Consider the following 18,842-nt stretch of genomic DNA (forward strand, 5'->3'; position numbering starts at 1 on the left):
GATTATTTCCCACTTTGTTACCTGGCTTATTAGCAGGAGATAGCAGCATGTCTGGACGCTGTTTAGACTTCCTGCAATAACAATTTTAGTGATCAACATTTACGAAACAGAAAACATGTCTTGGTTTTTAAACGGCGTAATTTTGTTAATAGCGTTTGCGTCTCAGGGGTAAATTTACTAAGATGGGAGTTCTATTTTAGATGGGATGTTGCCCATAGCAACCAATCAGATTCCAGGTATTATCTTCTAGAAGGTGCTAGATAAATGAGAAACAGAATCTGATTTGTTGCTATGGGCAACATCCCATCTTAAATAGAACTCCCATCTTAGTAAATTTACCCCTCGGTCTCAATTGAACAGTCTTTTTCGATACTGCGCACGTGATGGAGCCACAGTGCACATGTTTTGGGGGGTGTAGTATGGCTGACCGGCGGTCAGCTTACCGACGCCGGGATCCCGGCAGCATACCAACGCCGGGATCCCGGTGGGGAGGGGCGAGTGCAGCAATCCCCTTGCGGGCTTGGTGGCGACCTACGGTCGCCACGGGTTCTATTCCCACTCTATGGGTGTTGTGGACACCCACGAGTGGAAATAGTCCCTGTTGGTCGGCATGCCGACCATCGGGATAGTGAGGGGTCGGGATGCTGGAGGAGGTCATGTGACTGTCTGTCTTCCGACCGCCCATCACATGACTACCACCCGTTTTGGGATGGTGCTGCGACACCGGTCATAGTGCCATTAGTCGCAGTCTGATTGACATGCTGCTGGCATTTGGGGGCAGCTGCGCAAATGGTGGCTTGTTAGACTCCGTTTTACGGATATGGTGTCAGGATGCCGGTGGTCAGAAGACCGACAGCTGCATTCCGATGTGCAGGATCCCGACACGTGGTAGGTAGGTAGGTAGTCTAACTATAACCCTAACCCTCCCTTCCCACAGCCTGACATTCCGGGGTGGTGCCTAACCCTAACCCCCTTCTTAGTGCCTAAACCTAATCCTACCTCCCTGCAGCCTGACCCTAATCCGCCCCGGCATACTTATGATCGGGAAGTCAGCAGTCGGGATTCCGGCACAGGCATAGTGATCCATGTTGGAATTCCAGCGTCTGTCTTCAGACCAGTGTTGGGATTCTGGTGTCGTTCTTCTGACCAGGGTCTGGAGACCGGTATGGTGATCAGATCCCGTTTTCTGGGCATTTCAAAGCCAGTGACTGTGTCCTCTAATGCAGTTTCAATGTCCCTGGCAGCATAGATTTGCTGGACATGCTGAGTAACCTGACCGTTCCGCAGAGGTCAGATGCTGTGACCAATGGTTGTGATGTTGATCCGATGCTGCATCTTCGGATGCAGGCAGCAGATCAGAGAAGCCGAGAGTGGGCGTCTTTTTATACGAAACGCCTCCTGCTGCCTTTGCATATTTGCGCACAGCCGATGCATACAAAGAGGCAGTGGCGACGCTTGCATCCACATCTAAATCGGGCCCTATGTACATAAATAAGCTATAAATGAAACTACAAAAAGTGCACCCACATGCAGAGCCATACTGTTTCTCCAGAAATGTCCTGCTCCGCATGGGCCAGCATGTGCTGGGTTACACAGCTGTCATCATCATTAGTGTATCTCTGCACTTGTTTTCTAGCAGCTGCAAATATCCGCCTCCTGACATGTACAGTATGTGCGTGCCATGCTTCTGCAGGTTTGCATGATCCTCAGTGACCTGAGCAGACCCTTACTGTCGGGATACGGTCGTTAGGTCGACACAGCTTAGGTAGACAGTCATTAGGTCGACATGGTCATTAGGTCGACCTGTACTAGTTCCACAGGTCAAAAGGTCGACATGAGATTTGTTTTTTTTAAATATTTTTTTTTATTTTTTCATACTTAACGATCCACGTGGACTACGATTGGAACGGTAACCTGTGCCGAGCGGAGCATTCCCTGACACAGCTTTAGCATTGTCTGACAACAAAACTGTGTCAGGGCATGCTGGTATATGTAGTTTCACAACAGCTGGAGAGCCGCAGTTTGGACATGCCTGGCTTATGCAGTGTGATTTTATGCAACTTGCACTGCACATACCAGCATAGTATGCCCTCTGCATCCACCCCAACATATATGAAGCCAACACAGAGGCAAAACATAGAAATTACCACGCAGGAGATGTGTCTCCTAATAAACGGCACAGAGGCTGATTCCGAGTAGGACGTTTGTGTGGCTGCATCTATTGTCGCGTCTGCGTCTTGATACTAAAGCTGCTACAAAGTCCTTCCCTTGTTGAGTTCCATGTCTCCGAATGTGCAAGTACTGAGACGCCCACTGTCAGCGCCCGTAGATGTAAAAATAACACCTGGTGCGTCATTACACAACACTATCTGTCGCCCTATGGCAGGTGCACTTATCTCTGTCCGAGTATGGTTTCCTATGTGAATGGTTAAACATTTTTGTATGCAACCGCTTCCTGGGCCTGATTTGGATTTCGAAGCAAGGCAGAAAAAGCATGTAAGTTTGTATAAAGAACAAACCATTTTGCAGCACAAGGGGAGGAAATACATTTTATAATGTTTCTGTGCAGGGTAAATGCTTTCGGCTTTTGTATGTACTCCACAAATGTTAGACAGCTTTACTTTCTCTTACATCCTTGGGGATACTGGGAATCCATTTAGTACCATGGGGTATAGACGGGTCCACTAGGAGCCTTGGGCACTTTAAGAATTTGATAGTGTGCGCTGGCTCCTCCCTCTATTCCCCTCCTACCAGACTCAGAAAATGTGCCCGGAGGAGACGGACACTTCGCTGGAAGCTCCTGAAGAGTTTTCTGCATTTATTTTATCTGTTTGTTGTTTTCAGGCAGGACTGGATGGCACCAGCCTGCCTGCTTTGTGGGACTTAGGGTTGGGGAACGGCCCAACCTCTTGAAGGGTTAATGGTCCCGTTCCCCGCTGACAAGACACTAGCTCCTGAAGGAACTATTCGCAAACCCCACCATAGCGAGCATACATTCACGTGGCACGCCGCCACCCCTAACAGAGCCAGAAAAAAGAAGAGTGGTGAGCACTAAGCCGGCGTCCCGGTTAGCGGGTCGTCGGCCATTATGGCGGCATGAAGGCACGGAGATGCACGGCTTCTACATTGGGCGGCTGGGTCTCCAGACTCAGTACACAGTGCAGACGCACGGCTTCTAAGGGGGCGAACTGAGTCTCAGTACACTATATGTGTACACAGTACCCAGACTAGCATTACAGACTTAAAAGGGGGCTTACTCCATTTTAGGCACAAAATTACGTCAGCCAGTATAAAAAAGAGTGGGAAGACCACGCGCCATTGAAGGGGGGGAGCTTCACTATGAGCGAATCCAGCAGCTCACCAGCGCCATTTTCCCTCTGCAATGGACACAGATGCTGACTGACAGGAATACGCAGCTCCTCCGGAGAGACTCCAGATTACATCATCGGTACCAGGGGGTCATAGCAGGGGGGGAGCGCTTACTAGTGTACTAAGTCCCCAATCTGGTTACTTCGTCTGCAACCCGGCTAAGCTTGGCATTAGCAATAAGGGCGCTGTGTGCTGGCTCCATACTATCTCTGTGTCTCCCTGGAAGGGCTCTGTGTGGGTTAATTGTGCATTTAACCTGTTCCTGTGTGTGTGCTGTCACTGTCACAGTATGTCAGACAAATAGTATGTTTCATGTAAGGCACAGTGTTCCTCTTCTCCAGGGGGTTCACTACAGTGTACTCAGTGCAGTGTACCCTCCAAGGCTAGCGTGGCAGAGCCAGCTTGGCTGTACTCCATTAGGGGAATGATTTCCAATATTTCTACTAAATTGTCCCGCAATGAGAAATAGACTCAATGCTTAAGACAATCGATGACTGAGTTTTTGAAAAGAGACTCAGTACCCAAACCAGCGTTTCAGTCCTCTGCCATTTGTCTGCAAAAACATCCTTTGCCCCATATCCTGCAGTCTGACTCTGATGATGAGGGGTCAGACTTGGAGGAGGGGAGGTGGACTCAGAGGTGGGGGAGGCTACCCTGTCACAGGGAATAGAGGCTCTCATAGAAGCTATCAGAGAAGTTCTGCATATTCCTGATAAGGTGTAAATTTCAAATTATTTCTAAATAAACATTTCAATGCCAGCGTTAATATATACTGCGGACGCAAGGCGCATCTTATAACCATATACGATAAAAGTGCACTGAACGTCGCAACACTATATCCCTTAAGAGAAAGGAAGCAGTCGCACACATTGTAAGCTGAGGTCCAATGCTCATAGATATATATATTTGATATTAAAAGGGGTATACATACAAAATAACATATGTACAGTATATCATTTAGTTATATTATATATGGTTACAGAGTTACAGTCATAAAAGAAGCAGTTGTAGTTACATATGAATCAGTTACAGCCAGCATACTTCACCCTGTTGCTCAGTGCACAGTCCTCTCCATCTCTCTCCCCCTCAGCAAGCAACTAACTAACCATATCTTAGAAAACTGCCTATATCCAAACAGTGGGAGTTAACAGTCTGTTGGTTTCGGTTTCCTTCCATTGGTCCAGAGGCCAGACCTCTCAAGAACTCAAAGGCTCATAGGTCAGTGTGAGGGCTTTTGTCCTTTGTTGCTGGCACATGTGTCTGCCGCCAGGGCCATGCTGTGGAGCTAGTTTCAAGTCTCAGAAAGTCCTTTGTATTCATACATTTGGTCATAACTAATCGTTGCAATGTGCTACAATCTACCCATAGCTATCAAATTAATACACACAATCTCCTGACACTAAGCATGATATATTTAACTTGTTCCGTTCCAATAATACATATATATCTGATGTTACACTCTATTATATAAATACATTATAATGTCTGGTGCTTGACATGTTTTGTCTATGTGTAATTTATGTGTTGTATGAAATGTGTTGAATATATCTTTGTGTCTTGTCTGTGTGAATGCGTACGCTACCGTATATCCTGTGCGAGCTGCGTGTATGCGCACGAACAGAGACCTCTCGTTTGTATGTTCTGTGTATGTAATATTTTTGACTTCGACAAAGGTGACAGAGGAAACTGAGGAATCTTATTTTAATATAAAAAAGAAATCCTCAGCCACTTTTCCTGTGTCAAAAGAACTAAATACCCTGTTTGAAGAACCGTGTGTTAATCCTGATAGGAAATTTCAAATCCCTAAAAGTTTGATATCATCTTTTCCTTTTCCTCCTGAGTATAGGAAAAAATGAAAATCCACCGATAGTGGATGCATCAGTATCCAGGCTGTCACGAAAAATTGTATTGCCTGTCCCGGTTGCAGCCTCCCTAAAAGACTCGGCTGATCGTAGAATTGAGACTACACTCAAATCTTTGTATACAGCTGCTGAGGTGTCACACAGACCCACTATAGCATGTGGGTGGATTACTAAGGCCATCGCCAAATGGTCAGGTAACCTACTTGAGGGGTTAGATACCTTGCCTCAGGGGGAGATTATTTTATTCCTGCAACATATACCGGACTCTGCAAATTTTATGGTGGAAGCTATGAAAGAAATAGGCTTGCTTAATGCACGCACCACTGCTATGGCAGCGTCAGCACACAGAGGCTTATGGCTATGCCAGTGGACTGCTGACGCGGACTCCAAGAAGGGCGTGGAAGGCCTACCCTTCACAGGAGAGGCCTTATTTGGAGATGAACTAGACAAATTGATCTCCAAAGCTACTGCGGGTATCTTCCTTCTGCAGTTTCCCCAGCCAGGAAGGCCTACTCAGGACCAAATCTACAGTCCTTTCGGAATGCCAAGTTTAAGGGCAAACCAGAGGTTCTTCTACAGCCACCAGAGGCGCTAGAGGTAAACCATGCAAACCAGCAACTGCCGGTTCACAGGAACAGAGCTCAAGCTCTGCTTCCTCAAAGCCTTCAGCATGACGGTGGACTGCGATGCCTGGAAGACTTACAGGTGGGATCCCGACTAAAAATTTCAGTCTCATCTGGACAGGTTCATGCCAGGATTCCTGGGTCATAGATCTTGTTTCCCAGGGCTACAGACTGGAGTTTCAGGAGCTCCCACCTCACAGATTCTTCAAATCGGGTTTACCAGTTTCACAAGAGGCAAGTATAACCTTACAGGACGCCATTCCAAAACTGGTACAGACTCAGGTCATTGTTCCAGTTCCACGTCATCTGCAAAACAAGGGATATTGGTGGTCATTCCGACCCGTTCGCACGCAGCGGTTCTTCACTGCGGTGCGAACGGGTCTGGCATGCGCACGCGCATCGTTGCCCGGCGACAGAGGTCGTCGGGCAACGACGCTGTCAGAGAAGAAAGCGGTCGCAGCGGCGACCGCAAGAAGATGGACAGCTAGAGGGTGTTCCAGGGTGTCAGCTTACCGTTTGCTGCCGTTTTCGGGGAGTGGTAAGTAAAACGCAGGCGTTTCCAGGCGAACGGAGGGCGGAGGTGTGACGTCAAAGCCGACCCCATCATTGCTGGATCCGTCGCACAGAGTAAGTATGTCCAGGGCTGGTCTTGTTTTGAGTGAAACTTTTTAGCATAGCTGGGCTGCACAAGCGAACGCAGCCCTGATATGCTAAAATACACTCCCCCAGAGCCGGAGATTAGTTGATTGCACCAGCAGCATAAAGTTGCTTGGTGTGATCAACTCGGAATGAGGGCCATTATCCTAAGTTGTTTGTAGTACCGAAACCGGACGGTTCGGTAAGACCGATTTTGAACCTCAAGTCGTTGAACCTGAACTTACGAGTGTTCAAATTCAAGATGGAGTCTCTGAGAGCGGTGATCTCGGGTCTGGAGGAAGGGGAATTCCTAGTGTCTCTGCATGTCAAGGATGTATACCTTCACATTCCGATCTGGCCACCTCATCAGGCTTATCTACGGTTTGCACTGCAGGACTGACACTATCAGTTCCAGGCCCTGCCATTTGGTCTCTCCACGGCAAAGAGAGTGTTCACCAAGATGATGGCAGAGATGATGTTTCTACTCCGCAAACAGTTAGTGAACATAATTCCGTACCTGGACGATCTTCTTATTGGCCTCTCAACCAGACTACTCCTGGATCACGGGTGGAATCTGAACTTACCAAAATTTCACCTGGAACTGACGCAGAGGCTTCCTTTCCTGGGAATTATACTGGACACAGAGTCTGAGTGTTCCTTCCCTTGGAGAAGGCTATGATAATCCAGTCGATGGTTCGGGCTGTCCTGTAGCCAACCCGGATCTGGGTGCATCTGTGCATTCGCCTTCTGGGGAAAATGGTGGCCTCTTACGAGGTGCTTCAGTGCAGAAAGTTTAATGCGATGCCGTTCCAGCTGGATCTGTTGGACAAATGGTCCAGATCGCATCTTCACATGCACCAGAGGATCTGTCTGTTACCAAGAGCCAGAATCTCCCTTCTGTGGTGGCTACAGACTTCTCACCTCGTCGAGGGTCGGAGGTTCAGGATTCAGAATTGGATTCTGCTAACCACAGACGCAAGCCTCAGAGGTTTGGGAGCAGTCACCAAGGGGGTGCAGTTTCAAGGAAGATGGTCAAGTCGGGAAGTCGTCCTTACAATAAACATCTTGGAACTCAGGGCAATCAACAACGCCCTTCTGCAGGCCTCATCTCTACTTCGGAATCAGGCCATTCAAGTCCAGTCGGACAATGTAACGGCGGTAATGTACATAAACCGACAGGGTGGAACGAAAAGCAGAGCAGCGATGTCAGAGGTGTCAAGAATTCTCCTCTGGGCGGAAAAACACGCCATGGCATTGTCAGCGGTCTTCATTCCGGGAGTAGACAACTGGGAAGCAGACTTCCTCAGCAGACAAAACCTGCACCCGGGGGAGTGGGGCCTCCATTTGGAGGTGTTCCCGTGGTTGACACGTCGGTGGGGATATCCACAGAACAACATGATGGCCTCTCAACTTAACAAGCAGCTCAAGCATTATTGTTCCAGGTCGAGAGACCCATAAGCAGTGGCGGTAGAGGCTCTGACAACTCTGTGGGTTTTACAGCTGGTGTACGTGTTTCCTCCACTTCCTCTGATCCCAAGAGCTCTAAAGGGAGTAAAAAGGGAAAAGGTTCAAGCAGTCATCATTGCTTCAGACTGGCCTCGAAGGGCCAGATACGCGGATCTTCTCAAAATGCTGATCGAAGATCCGTGGCCTCTACCTCTTCGCGACGATCTTCTGCAACAGGGCCAGTTTGTCTATTAAGACTTACAGCGGCTACGTTTAATGGCATGGATTCTAGCTAAGAGAGGGATTCCTGAAGAGGTCATCCCAACTATGATCCAAGCCAGGAGGGAGGTAACGTCTAAACATTACCACCATATATGGAAGAAGTATGGGGGTCATTCCGAGTTGATCGCTAACTGCATTTGTTCGCAGTGCAGCGATCAGGCTAAAAATAGGCAATTCTGCGCATGCTTATGGGCACACCGAACAATGCAGTTTTGCACAGGGTCTAGCGATGCATTTAAGTCGCACTGGTTGCTGCAGAGTGATTGACATGAAGTGGGCGTTTCTGGGTGGCAACTGACCGTTTTCAGGGAGTGTTTGGAAAAACGCAGGCGTTCCAGGGAAAATGCAGGCGTGGCTGGGCGAACGCTGGGCGGGTGTGTGACGTCAAATCCGGAACTGAATAGTCTGTAGTGATCGCAAGCGCTGAGTAGGTTTTGAGCTACTCTGAAACTACACAAAATTTTTTTTAAGACGCTCTGCGATACAACCGTTCGCACTTCTGCTAAGCTAAAATACACTCCTAGTGGGCGGCGGCATAGTGTTTGCACGGCTGCTAAAAACTGCTAGCGAGCGATCAACTCGGAATGACCCCCTGTGTCTCTTGGTGTTAGAGCAGACAATATTCTGCGGTGGAATTTCATCTGGGATGTCTCCTGCTTTTCCTGCAATCGGGAGTGGATGTCGGTCTACGCCTAGGCTTCATTAAAGTCCAGATTTTGTCCATGTCTATTTACTTTCAGAAACAATTGGCTCCTCTCCCTGAAGTCCAGACGTTTTTGAAAGGTGTTCTGCACATCCAACCTCCCTTTTGCCTCCCACGGCACCTTGGGATCTCAGTTTGGTGCTGCAGGTCTTCCAATCGGACTGGTTTGAACCGTTACAGGAGGTTGACGTAAAGTACCTTACATGGAAGACCGTCACACTGTTGGCCTTGGTTTCAGCAAGACGTGTGTCAGAGCTAGGGGCGTTGTCTCACAAGAGCCCCTACTTAATTTTCCATGAGGATAGAGCTGAATTCAGAACTTGTCAGCCATTTCTTCCTAAGGTGGTATTCGCATTTCACATCAACCAACCTATTGCGGTTCCTGCTGTTACGGACATCTCTGCTATTTCGAAGTCATTGGATGTTGTGAGGGCTTTAAAGGTGTACATAAAGTGGACAGCTCGTCACAGTAAATCTGACTCGCTGTTCGTTCACTATGATCCCAATAAAATTGTGTCCCCTGCTTCAAAGCAGTCTATTGCCCGCTGGATCAGGCTCACTATCCAGCAGGCTTATTCCACGGCAGGATTGCCGGTTCCAAACTCTGTACAGACCCACTCAACTAGGTCGGTGGGTTCTTCTTGGGCGGCTGCCCGGGGTGTCTCGGCTTTACAGCTCTGCTGAGCAGCTACTTGCTCAGGTTCGAACACGTTTGCTAAGTTCAATACTTTGGCCTCTGAGGACCTTCAGTTTGGTCAATCAGTTCTGCAGGAACCTCAGCACTCTCCCACCCGGTTTGGGAGCTTTGGTACTTCCCCATGGTACAAAATGGATTCCCAGTATCCCCTAGGACGTAAGAGAAAATAGGATTTGAATTACCTACCTGTAAATCCTTTTCTCGTAGTCCGTAGGAGATACTTGGCGCCCGCCCGGTGCTTTGTTTTTCTTGCAATGGTACTTAGTTAAGTATTCTGGTTTGTTCAGCTGTTGCTGTTCATGTTTCAAGTTTGGTTAGCATGGCTTTCATATTGTTCTGTGTGTGCTGGTTCAAAACTCACCACTTTCCTTATCTATCCTTCTCTCAAAGTATGTCCGTCTCCTCGGGCACAGTTTCCTAGACTAAATCTGGTAGGAGGGGCATAGAGGGAGGAGCAATCGCACACTATCATATTGTTAAAGTGCCCAAGGCTCCTAGTGGACCCGTCTATACCCCGTGGTACTAAATGGATTCATCCCCTACGGACTACAAGAAAAGGATTTACCGGTAGGTAATTAAAATCCTAATTTTACTCTGCAATTCAGATTTTAGTTTGGCACACCCCACCCAAATCTAACTCTGTCTGCACTTGTTACATCTGCCCCACCTGAAAGTGCAACATGGTTACGCCCAGTTGCTTGCTTTTTTGGTTTGCTTCTGCATCTGAATACCCCCCCCCCCACCACCAAGTGACACTACCACTGCCACCTCTGCCACTCCCATAAGATGCAGTTGTTTTAGTCTTGCGCTATAGTTATATTGCTGATGTAAAACATAGGTGTGGCTTCAAAAAAGCTATTCTGCATCTATTTCATGTTTATGCTGGAATTTTTCCTTGAGAAAAGTTAGATTGCCCAATTTGCCTACTTCCAGAACAGCATGTTGGCAACAATAAATATCTCCTAATTCTTGTCTTCAGGTTGGAGAAAGACTTGGCCGGTACGAGGTGGAGAAGCGCTATGCGGTAGAGAAGGAGGACTATGACTTGGCCAAACAGAAGAAACAACAGATGGAGGAGTATCGGCAAAATGTTTACCAACAATTAGAGCTCCATGACCTCTTGGATATTACCCTGGTAAATGTGACTTTTTTTTTTTTTTTTTTGTCTATTTTACTTTTATTTATGCTTCTGTCGTCCTGACCATAATACCTATTTGATATTTACACAGCAGCAGTTGAAAACTATACCAGAGGTTCTCAAGGCACCCGAATGGTCCAGGTTTTAGGTATATCCATGGCTCAGCACGGATGGTTAAATCAAATTGACTGAGGTACTAATTCAGTCAACTGTGGCCAAGCATAGATGTACTTAAAAAACCTGGACCGTTGGGGTACCTTGAGGACCGCGTTTGAGAACCTCTGAATTATACTAAACAGCATTTTAGGCAGTAGGTAAATTGATGGCCAACATCCATTGGGAAATAATACATTTTTACCTTTGTTTTACTGCAGGCAAGTAGACACTAACCTGGGTCTGGCTACCTTTTATACAAGAACACATTAAAAAAAAAAAAAAGACTAGTCCCAAAAAATATGGTTTGAATGATATACTGTACCAGGGATGGAATCTTGACAGCCATTTTGTTGATTGAACTCGTTTTCTTGAGAACGCTTTGGTACAGGATCCCGGCGCCGGGATCTCAAGCGCCAGGGAAACATACCACACCCCTTCCTGTGGCCATGCTGCACAACCATAGAGCCACTCAGATAATCGACTACTCTGCGTCTATGTAAGCAGCCGCTGGGACTCGCAAAGCAGCACCATTTGCATATTTTTGCACAGTATCTACATACAAAGCTCCAGCATTCGCGTATTCATCTGTGAATCAGGCCCTAAATTCAGTAATAGATGAAACAGAATATCTGCATCATAACCGGGCCACCGCCACAAGATATTATCTTTAAGAAGGAAATAAAATTGGAACCGAAAAAATTGTAAACCTGTTATTTACAGGGATCAGTATTCAGTGCTGTCCTTCTATGGGGTGTATTCAATGCTTGTCAGATCCTGTCTGACAATGCAGTATTCAATTAGTGGCCAAATCCGACAGGATTTGGACGTTCCCGCAATGCAAATCCGACCTTTTTTAAAGTCGGATTGACATTTTCGTAAACGGGGCTAAAACCTGTCTGATTTGGCTGCATATCCAATAAAGCATGTTGGATCCATGTGCTTTCCGACAAGTCGGATTTTCTGATTTGTCGGATAAACAGGAGTATGATTGAAAAGGTCGAATCTGGATTCGACCTTAAACTCCCGTTAATCCGACAAGTCGGGAAAACCGACTTGAATTGAATACACTCTTTAGTATTTATATCAAAGATCCTGTGGATGGCCTGTAATGTAAGAACCTATATTTAAGCAATCCCGGGTTAGCAAGATAGCAACATTCATACAGTACATGATTTATGCCCCCCATACATCAGACGGTCCTTTTCCCTGACTCTGCACTCGTCCTGCTGCCGGCATTCTGGCAGGCGGGATGCCGCTGTCGGGATATGGACAGCCGGCGTCCCACCCACTGGTAAATCATACTGACTACCATAGAGATGGATGGGTTTCTTTTCTTTCCCTTTCTTTGCTCTTTGCACTGCGTCCTGGAGCAGGGAAATCAAGATATTCTTAATTTTCCAAGCAATTACTTGACATTTGCACAAACACATTTTTTTTAAAATCCCATTTCCGAGAATAGGGCGTTATGTTACAGGCATATGAGGAGCATAATTCAAGCATCAAAGTGCTAGAAATACACTCCATAAAATGTCCACCATCCGAAAACCCATTTCAATAGCAAATGTATGGACTTTTTTACTGCTGTTATAAGTGTATCGGTTGCAGCTTCATGTACATGTTAACAAGTAGCTTGATGTTTCCTGGTGTGCTAACACATTCCAGAAGAATTACCACCCTCTATCCAGCTACTATCAGATTCCTCATAATGAAGCAAAGTGATTTCTCTTTAACATCTAATAGCTTTTTAATGACAGGGGAGGATTGATGAGGGGATAAGATCTCTGGCTGCTTCCACAATGCAATGCTTAAAACCAGTCTCTGTATTGTGCTACATGGTAACCCTGCTAAGCTAAAGCTTGCTGTATTGTAACCACGTTTGCTTGTGAACTTGGCCACAGTGAAATATAACGGTGCCAAACTCTTTTTCACTCGTTTACATCTTGTATCTGTTTATTTAGAAGCTATAACATTTCTGCTCATTGAGTGCCTGACATGGCAAATGGTGTACTTAGTGCTTAACTTTATACCCAAAAGTTTTTTTTCCAATTTACAAGAGTGGTTTTATGGAGACAGAAGAAACTCTCTGAGGGTACTGTATGCTGACGCTGCCATGTTTCTAAGCCATTCATTATACATTTTGTTAAAACATATATATGCACTTCTTATCTTTTTAAGTACAGTATGATGCACTTTCACATTTTTTTGTTGTTGCTCTACCTGCCACCAGCACATTCCCTGTACTCTACCCGCCACCAGCACATTCCCTATACTCTACCTGCCACCAGCACATTCCCTGTACTCTACCCGCCACCAGCACATTCCCTGTATGCCACCAGCACATTCCCTGTACTCTACCCGCCACCAGCACATTCCCTGTACTCTACCTGCCACCAGCACATTCCTTGTACTCTACCTGCCACCAGCACATTCCCTGTACTCTACCTGCCACCAGCACATTCCCTGTACTCTACCTGCCACCAGCACATTTCCTGTACTCTACCCGCCACCAGCACATTCCCTGTACTCTATACTCTACCCGCCACCAGCACATTCCCTGTACTCTACCTGCCACCAGCACATTCCCTGTACTCTACCCGCCACCAGCACATACCCTGTACTCTACCCGCCACCAGCACATTCCCTGTACTCTACCCGCCACCAGCACATTCCCTGTACTCTACCCGCCACCAGCACATTCCCTGTACTCTACCTGCCACCAGCACATTCCCTGTACTCTACCTGCCACCAGCACATTCCCTGTACTCTACCCGCCACCAGCACATTCCCTGTACTCTGCCTGCCACCAGCACATTTCCTATATGCCACCCGCCAACAAACACATTCCCTGTACTCTACCCGCCACCATCACATTCCTTGTACGCCACCTGCCACCATCACATTCCCTGTACGCCACCTGCCACCAGCACATTCCCTGTATGCCACCCGCACATTCCCTGTACTCTACCTGCCACTAGCACATTCCCTGTACTCTACCTGCCACCAGCACATTCCCTGTACTCTACCTGCCACTAGCACATTCCCTGTACTCTACCAGCCACCAGCACATTCCCTGTACTCTACCAGCCACCAGCACATTCCCTGTACTCTACCAGCCACCAGCACATTCCCTGTACTCTACCCGCCACCAGCACATTCCCTGTACTCTACCCGCCACCAGCACATTCCCTGTACTCTACCAGCCACCAGCACATTCCTTGTACGCCACCTGCCACCATCACATTCCCTGTACGCCACCTGCCACCAGCACATTCCCTGTATGCCACCCGCACATTCCCTGTACTCTACCTGCCACTAGCACATTCCCTGTACTCTACCTGCCACCAGCACATTCCCTGTACTCTACCTGCCACTAGCACATTCCCTGTACTCTACCAGCCACCAGCACATTCCCTGTACTCTACCAGCCACCAGCACATTCCCTGTACTCTACCAGCCACCAGCACATTCCCTGTACTCTACCAGCCACCAGCACATTCCCTGTACTCTACCCGCCACCAGCACATTCCCTGTACTCTACCCGCCACCAGCACATTCCCTGTACTCTACCCGCCACCAGCACATTCCCTGTACTCTACCAGCCACCAGCACATTCCCTGTACTCTACCCGCCACCAGCACATTCCCTGTACTCTACCCGCCACCAGCACATTCCCTGTACGCCACCCGCCAACAAACACTTTCCCTGTACTCTACCTGCCACCAGCACATTCCCTGTACTCTACCTGCCACCAGCACATTCCCTGTACTCTACCTGCCACCAGCACATTCCCTGTACTCTACCTGCCACTAGCACATTCCCTGAACTCTACCCGCCAACAGCACATTCCCTGTACTCTACCCGCCACCAGCACATTCCCTGTACTCTACCCGCCACCAGCACATTCCCTGTACTCTACCCGCCACCAGCACATTCCCTGTACTCTACCCGCCACCAGCACATTCCCTGTACTCTACCCGCCACCAGCACATTCCCTGTACTCTACCCGCCACCAGCACATTCCATGTACTCTACCCGCCACCAGCACATTCCCTGTACTTCATTCCTTTAAGTGTATTTATGGTCAAGAATACTGAGACTTTTTTTTTTCGAGCTAGTTTAATACCTGTATTTACATGTGACAGTGCTGCCTAGTGGGATCATCTTACTGGAGAAGGGGTACGCCATTCCACTCCGGCATATTTTATAGCTCTGCGCTCACAATGTCTGAGCTGCCCCCTCCTGCTGTGTGAGGCCATAGAACAAAAACAGATAGAAATTATTATTATTATTATTATTATTATTATTATTATTATTTTGCTAGTTAACTCCCAAGTTGTCTTGCCTTGTTATTGCTTTCATTATCTGTTTTTTTAATCTATTTCAAACTTAATTTTCTTAAATAAACAAGCACAGGGACAAATCACTTGTTAACATTTGTGCTATTTGTATTAGGTTTCCTTCTGTTCTTAAAGTATATGTCGACTGGTAAAGATCCGACTAGTGTAGTTGATGTAAGTTTTCCGTACATCCTTGCATCTTTTTCACCCAGTAATATATAAATGTTTTACATGATGTAGCTTACTGGTGTTGTGCACTGTGATATTCTGTTGTCTCTATTCCCCTCTTCATATCCTGTCACTGCTCCTGTCACATGCAGACCTTTCCTCCCTACACATCACTCATCTCCTGATATGCTCTGTGCTGCTGGGACCCTGCTCCTTCCACTATATAACTCTGTCTGTAACTTCTTATCTCTTCTATTCATATCTCTCCTCACCTCATTTATTATTATTATTATTATTAATATTATTATCCTTTATTTATATGGCGCCACAAGGGTTCTGCGGCGCCCAATTACAGAGTACATATGTACATAATCAAAACAGGAAAACAGTGACTTACAGTTGAAGAAAATATAGGACAAGTACAGGGTAACTAAGCATATCTACACCAGTAGACAACATAGAGATAAGTTTCAAGGTGGCCAAAAAACTGCAGGAATTGGGCAGTTGAGGATTATTAAAGCTGAAAAGTGACCCATTTGGGCACCCTTTTTTCAATCGCGCCCATTAGAAACCCAACAATAATAGGTGTGATAAATGGCATCAATTGAATATCGCCCCTGGGATCTCCCATCACTTAAGACAAGAGATCTGGCGTCCATATCAATTGAATTCCCCCCATAGAGGCTGGATGACATCATAAGGTCACCAAATAAATAAGTGCAGAACTGTTCCCATCATTCTGATGTTGTAGTTAGGTAGTTCTTGTTTCTCTGACGTCCTAGTGGATGCTGGGAACTCCGTAAGGACCATGGGGAATAGCGGCTCCGCAGGAGACTGGGCACAACTAAAGAAAGCTTTAGGACTACCTGGTGTGCACTGGCTCCTCCCTCTATGACCCTCCTCCAGACCTCAGTTAGAATTTTGTGCCCGGCTGAGCTGGATGCACACTAGGGGCTCTCCTGAGCTCTTAGAAAAAGAAAGTTTATTTTAGGTTTTTTATTTTCAGTGAGATCTGCTGGCAACAGACACACTGCTACGAGGGACTAAGGGGAGAGAAGCGAACCTACCTGCTTGCAGCTAGCTTGGGCTTCTAGGCTACTGGACACCATTAGCTCCAGAGGGATCGAACACAGGCCCAGCCTCGGTCGTCCGGTCCCGGAGCCGCGCCGCCGTCCCCCTTACAGAGCCAGAAGCAAGAAGAGGGTCCTGCAAATCGGCGGCAGAAGACTTCGGTCTTCATCAAGGTAGCGCACAGCACTGCAGCTGTGCGCCATTGCTTCCCATGCACACCTCACACTCCGGTCACTGATGGGTGCAGGGCGCTGGGGGGGGCGCCCTGGGCTGCAATATTGAGTACCTTGGGTGGCAAATAACACATAATATAACCATAGAGACTATATATGTGTAAAATACCCCTGCCAGATATACATAGAAAAAAGCGGGAGAAGTCCGCCGAAAAAGGGGCGGGGCTATCTCCCTCAGCACACTGGCGCCATTTTCCCTCACAGCTCCGCTGGAAGGATCGCTCCCAGGCTCTCCCCTGCAGTTTCCAGACTACATAGGGCAAAAAAGAGAGGGGGGGCACTAAATTTAGGCGCAATATTGTGTATACAAGCAGCTATTGGGAAAAATCACTCAATTATAGTGTTATATAGCGCTGTTGGTGTGTGCTGGAATACTCTCTCTCTGTCTCCCCAAAGGGCTTTGTGGGGTCCTGTCCTCAGAGCATTCCCTGTGTGTGTGCGGTGTGTCGGTACGGCTGTGTCGACATGTTTGATGAGGAGGCTTATGTGGAGGCGGAGCAGGTGCCGATAAATGTGATGTCACCCCCTGCGGGGTCGACACCTGAGTGGATGGTTATGTGGAAGGAATTACGCGACAGTGTCGACTCCTTACATAAAAGGTTTGACGACATAGCAGATGTGGGACAGCCGGCTTCTCAGCCTGTGCCTGCCCTGACGTCTCTAAAGCCATCAGGGGCTCTAAAACGCCCGCTACCTCAGATGGCAGACACAGATGTCGACACGGATACTGACTCCAGTGTCGACGATGATGAGACTAGTGTACATTCCAATAGAGCCACCCGTTACATGATTACGGCAATGAAAAATGTGTTGCATATTTCTGATATTACCCCAGGTACCACAAAAAAGGGTATTATGTTTGGGGAGAAAAAACTACCAGTGGTTTTTCCCCCATCTGATGAATTAAATGAAGTGTGTGAAGAAGCGTGGGCTTCCCCCGATAAGAAACTGGTAATTTCTAAAAAGTTACTAATGGCGTACCCTTTCCCGCCAGAGGACAGGTCACGTTGGGAGACATCCCCTAAGGTGGATAAAGCGCTCACACGTCTGTCAAAAAAGGTGGCACTACCGTCTCCGGACACGGCCGCCCTAAAGGAGCCTGCAGATAGAAAGCAGGAGGCGATCCTGAAGTCTGTATATACACACTCAGGTATTATACTGAGACCGGCTATTGCTTCAGCATGGATGTGCAGTGCTGCAGCTGCGTGGTCAGATTCCCTGTCGGAAAACATTGATACCCTAGACAGGGACACTATATTGCTAACCGTAGAGCATATTAAAGACGCTGTCTTGTACATGAGAGATGCACAGAGGGATATTTGCCGGCTGGCATCTAAAATAAACGCAATGTCCATTTCTGCCAGGAGAGGATTGTGGACTCGGCAGTGGACAGGAGATGCAGATTCTAAAAGGCACATGGAAGTATTGCCTTACAAGGGTGAGGAGTTGTTTGGGGATGGTCTCTCGGACCTCGTTTCCACAGCGACAGCTGGGAAGTCAGCATTTTTACCCCATGTTCCCTCACAGCCAAAGAAAGCACCGTATTATCAGGTACAGTCCTTTCGGCCCCAGAAAGGCATGCGGGTTAGAGGCGCGTCCTTTCTGCCCAGAGGCAGAGGTAGAGGGAAAAAGCTGCAACATACAGCCAGTTCCCAGGAACAAAAGTCCTCCCCCGCTTCCTCTAAGTCCACCGCATGACGCCGGGGCTCCACAGGCGGAGCCAGGTACGGTGGGGGCCCGTCTCTCAAGAACTTCAGCGACCAGTGGGCTCGCCCTCGGGTGGATCCCTGGATTCTACAAGTGGTATCTCAGGGGTACAAGCTGGAATTCGAGACGTCTCCCCCTCGCCGTTTCCTCAAATCTGCCTTGCCGACAGCTCCCCCGGACAGGGAGGCAGTGCTGGAGGCGATTCACAAGCTGTATTCTCAGCAGGTGATAATCAAGGTACCCCTCCTTCAACAAGGACGGGGTTACTATTCCACAATGTTTGTGGTACCGAAACCGGACGGTTCGGTGAGACCCATTTTAAATTTAAAATCCTTGAACACTTATATAAGAAGGTTCAAGTTCAAGATGGAATCGCTCAGGGCGGTGATTGCAAGCCTGGACGAGGGGGATTCC

General features: G+C 47.7%; 1 protein-coding gene across 4 annotated transcripts in view; it reads left to right on the forward strand.

Annotated features, from left to right (window-relative positions):
* CEP104 (centrosomal protein 104) overlaps positions 1-18,842 on the forward strand; it is a 232,639-nt gene that overhangs the window by 50,115 nt on the left and 163,682 nt on the right. For all 4 annotated transcript variants that reach the window (XM_063943460.1, XM_063943461.1, XM_063943462.1 and 1 more), the window contains exon 8: positions 10,598-10,753. In XM_063943460.1, the coding sequence (XP_063799530.1) occupies positions 10,598-10,753 (156 nt within the window). The remainder of the gene's footprint in view (positions 1-10,597; positions 10,754-18,842) is intronic.

Source organism: Pseudophryne corroboree, chromosome 10, assembly GCF_028390025.1.
Source record: "Pseudophryne corroboree isolate aPseCor3 chromosome 10, aPseCor3.hap2, whole genome shotgun sequence".
NCBI lineage: Eukaryota > Metazoa > Chordata > Amphibia > Anura > Myobatrachidae > Pseudophryne > Pseudophryne corroboree.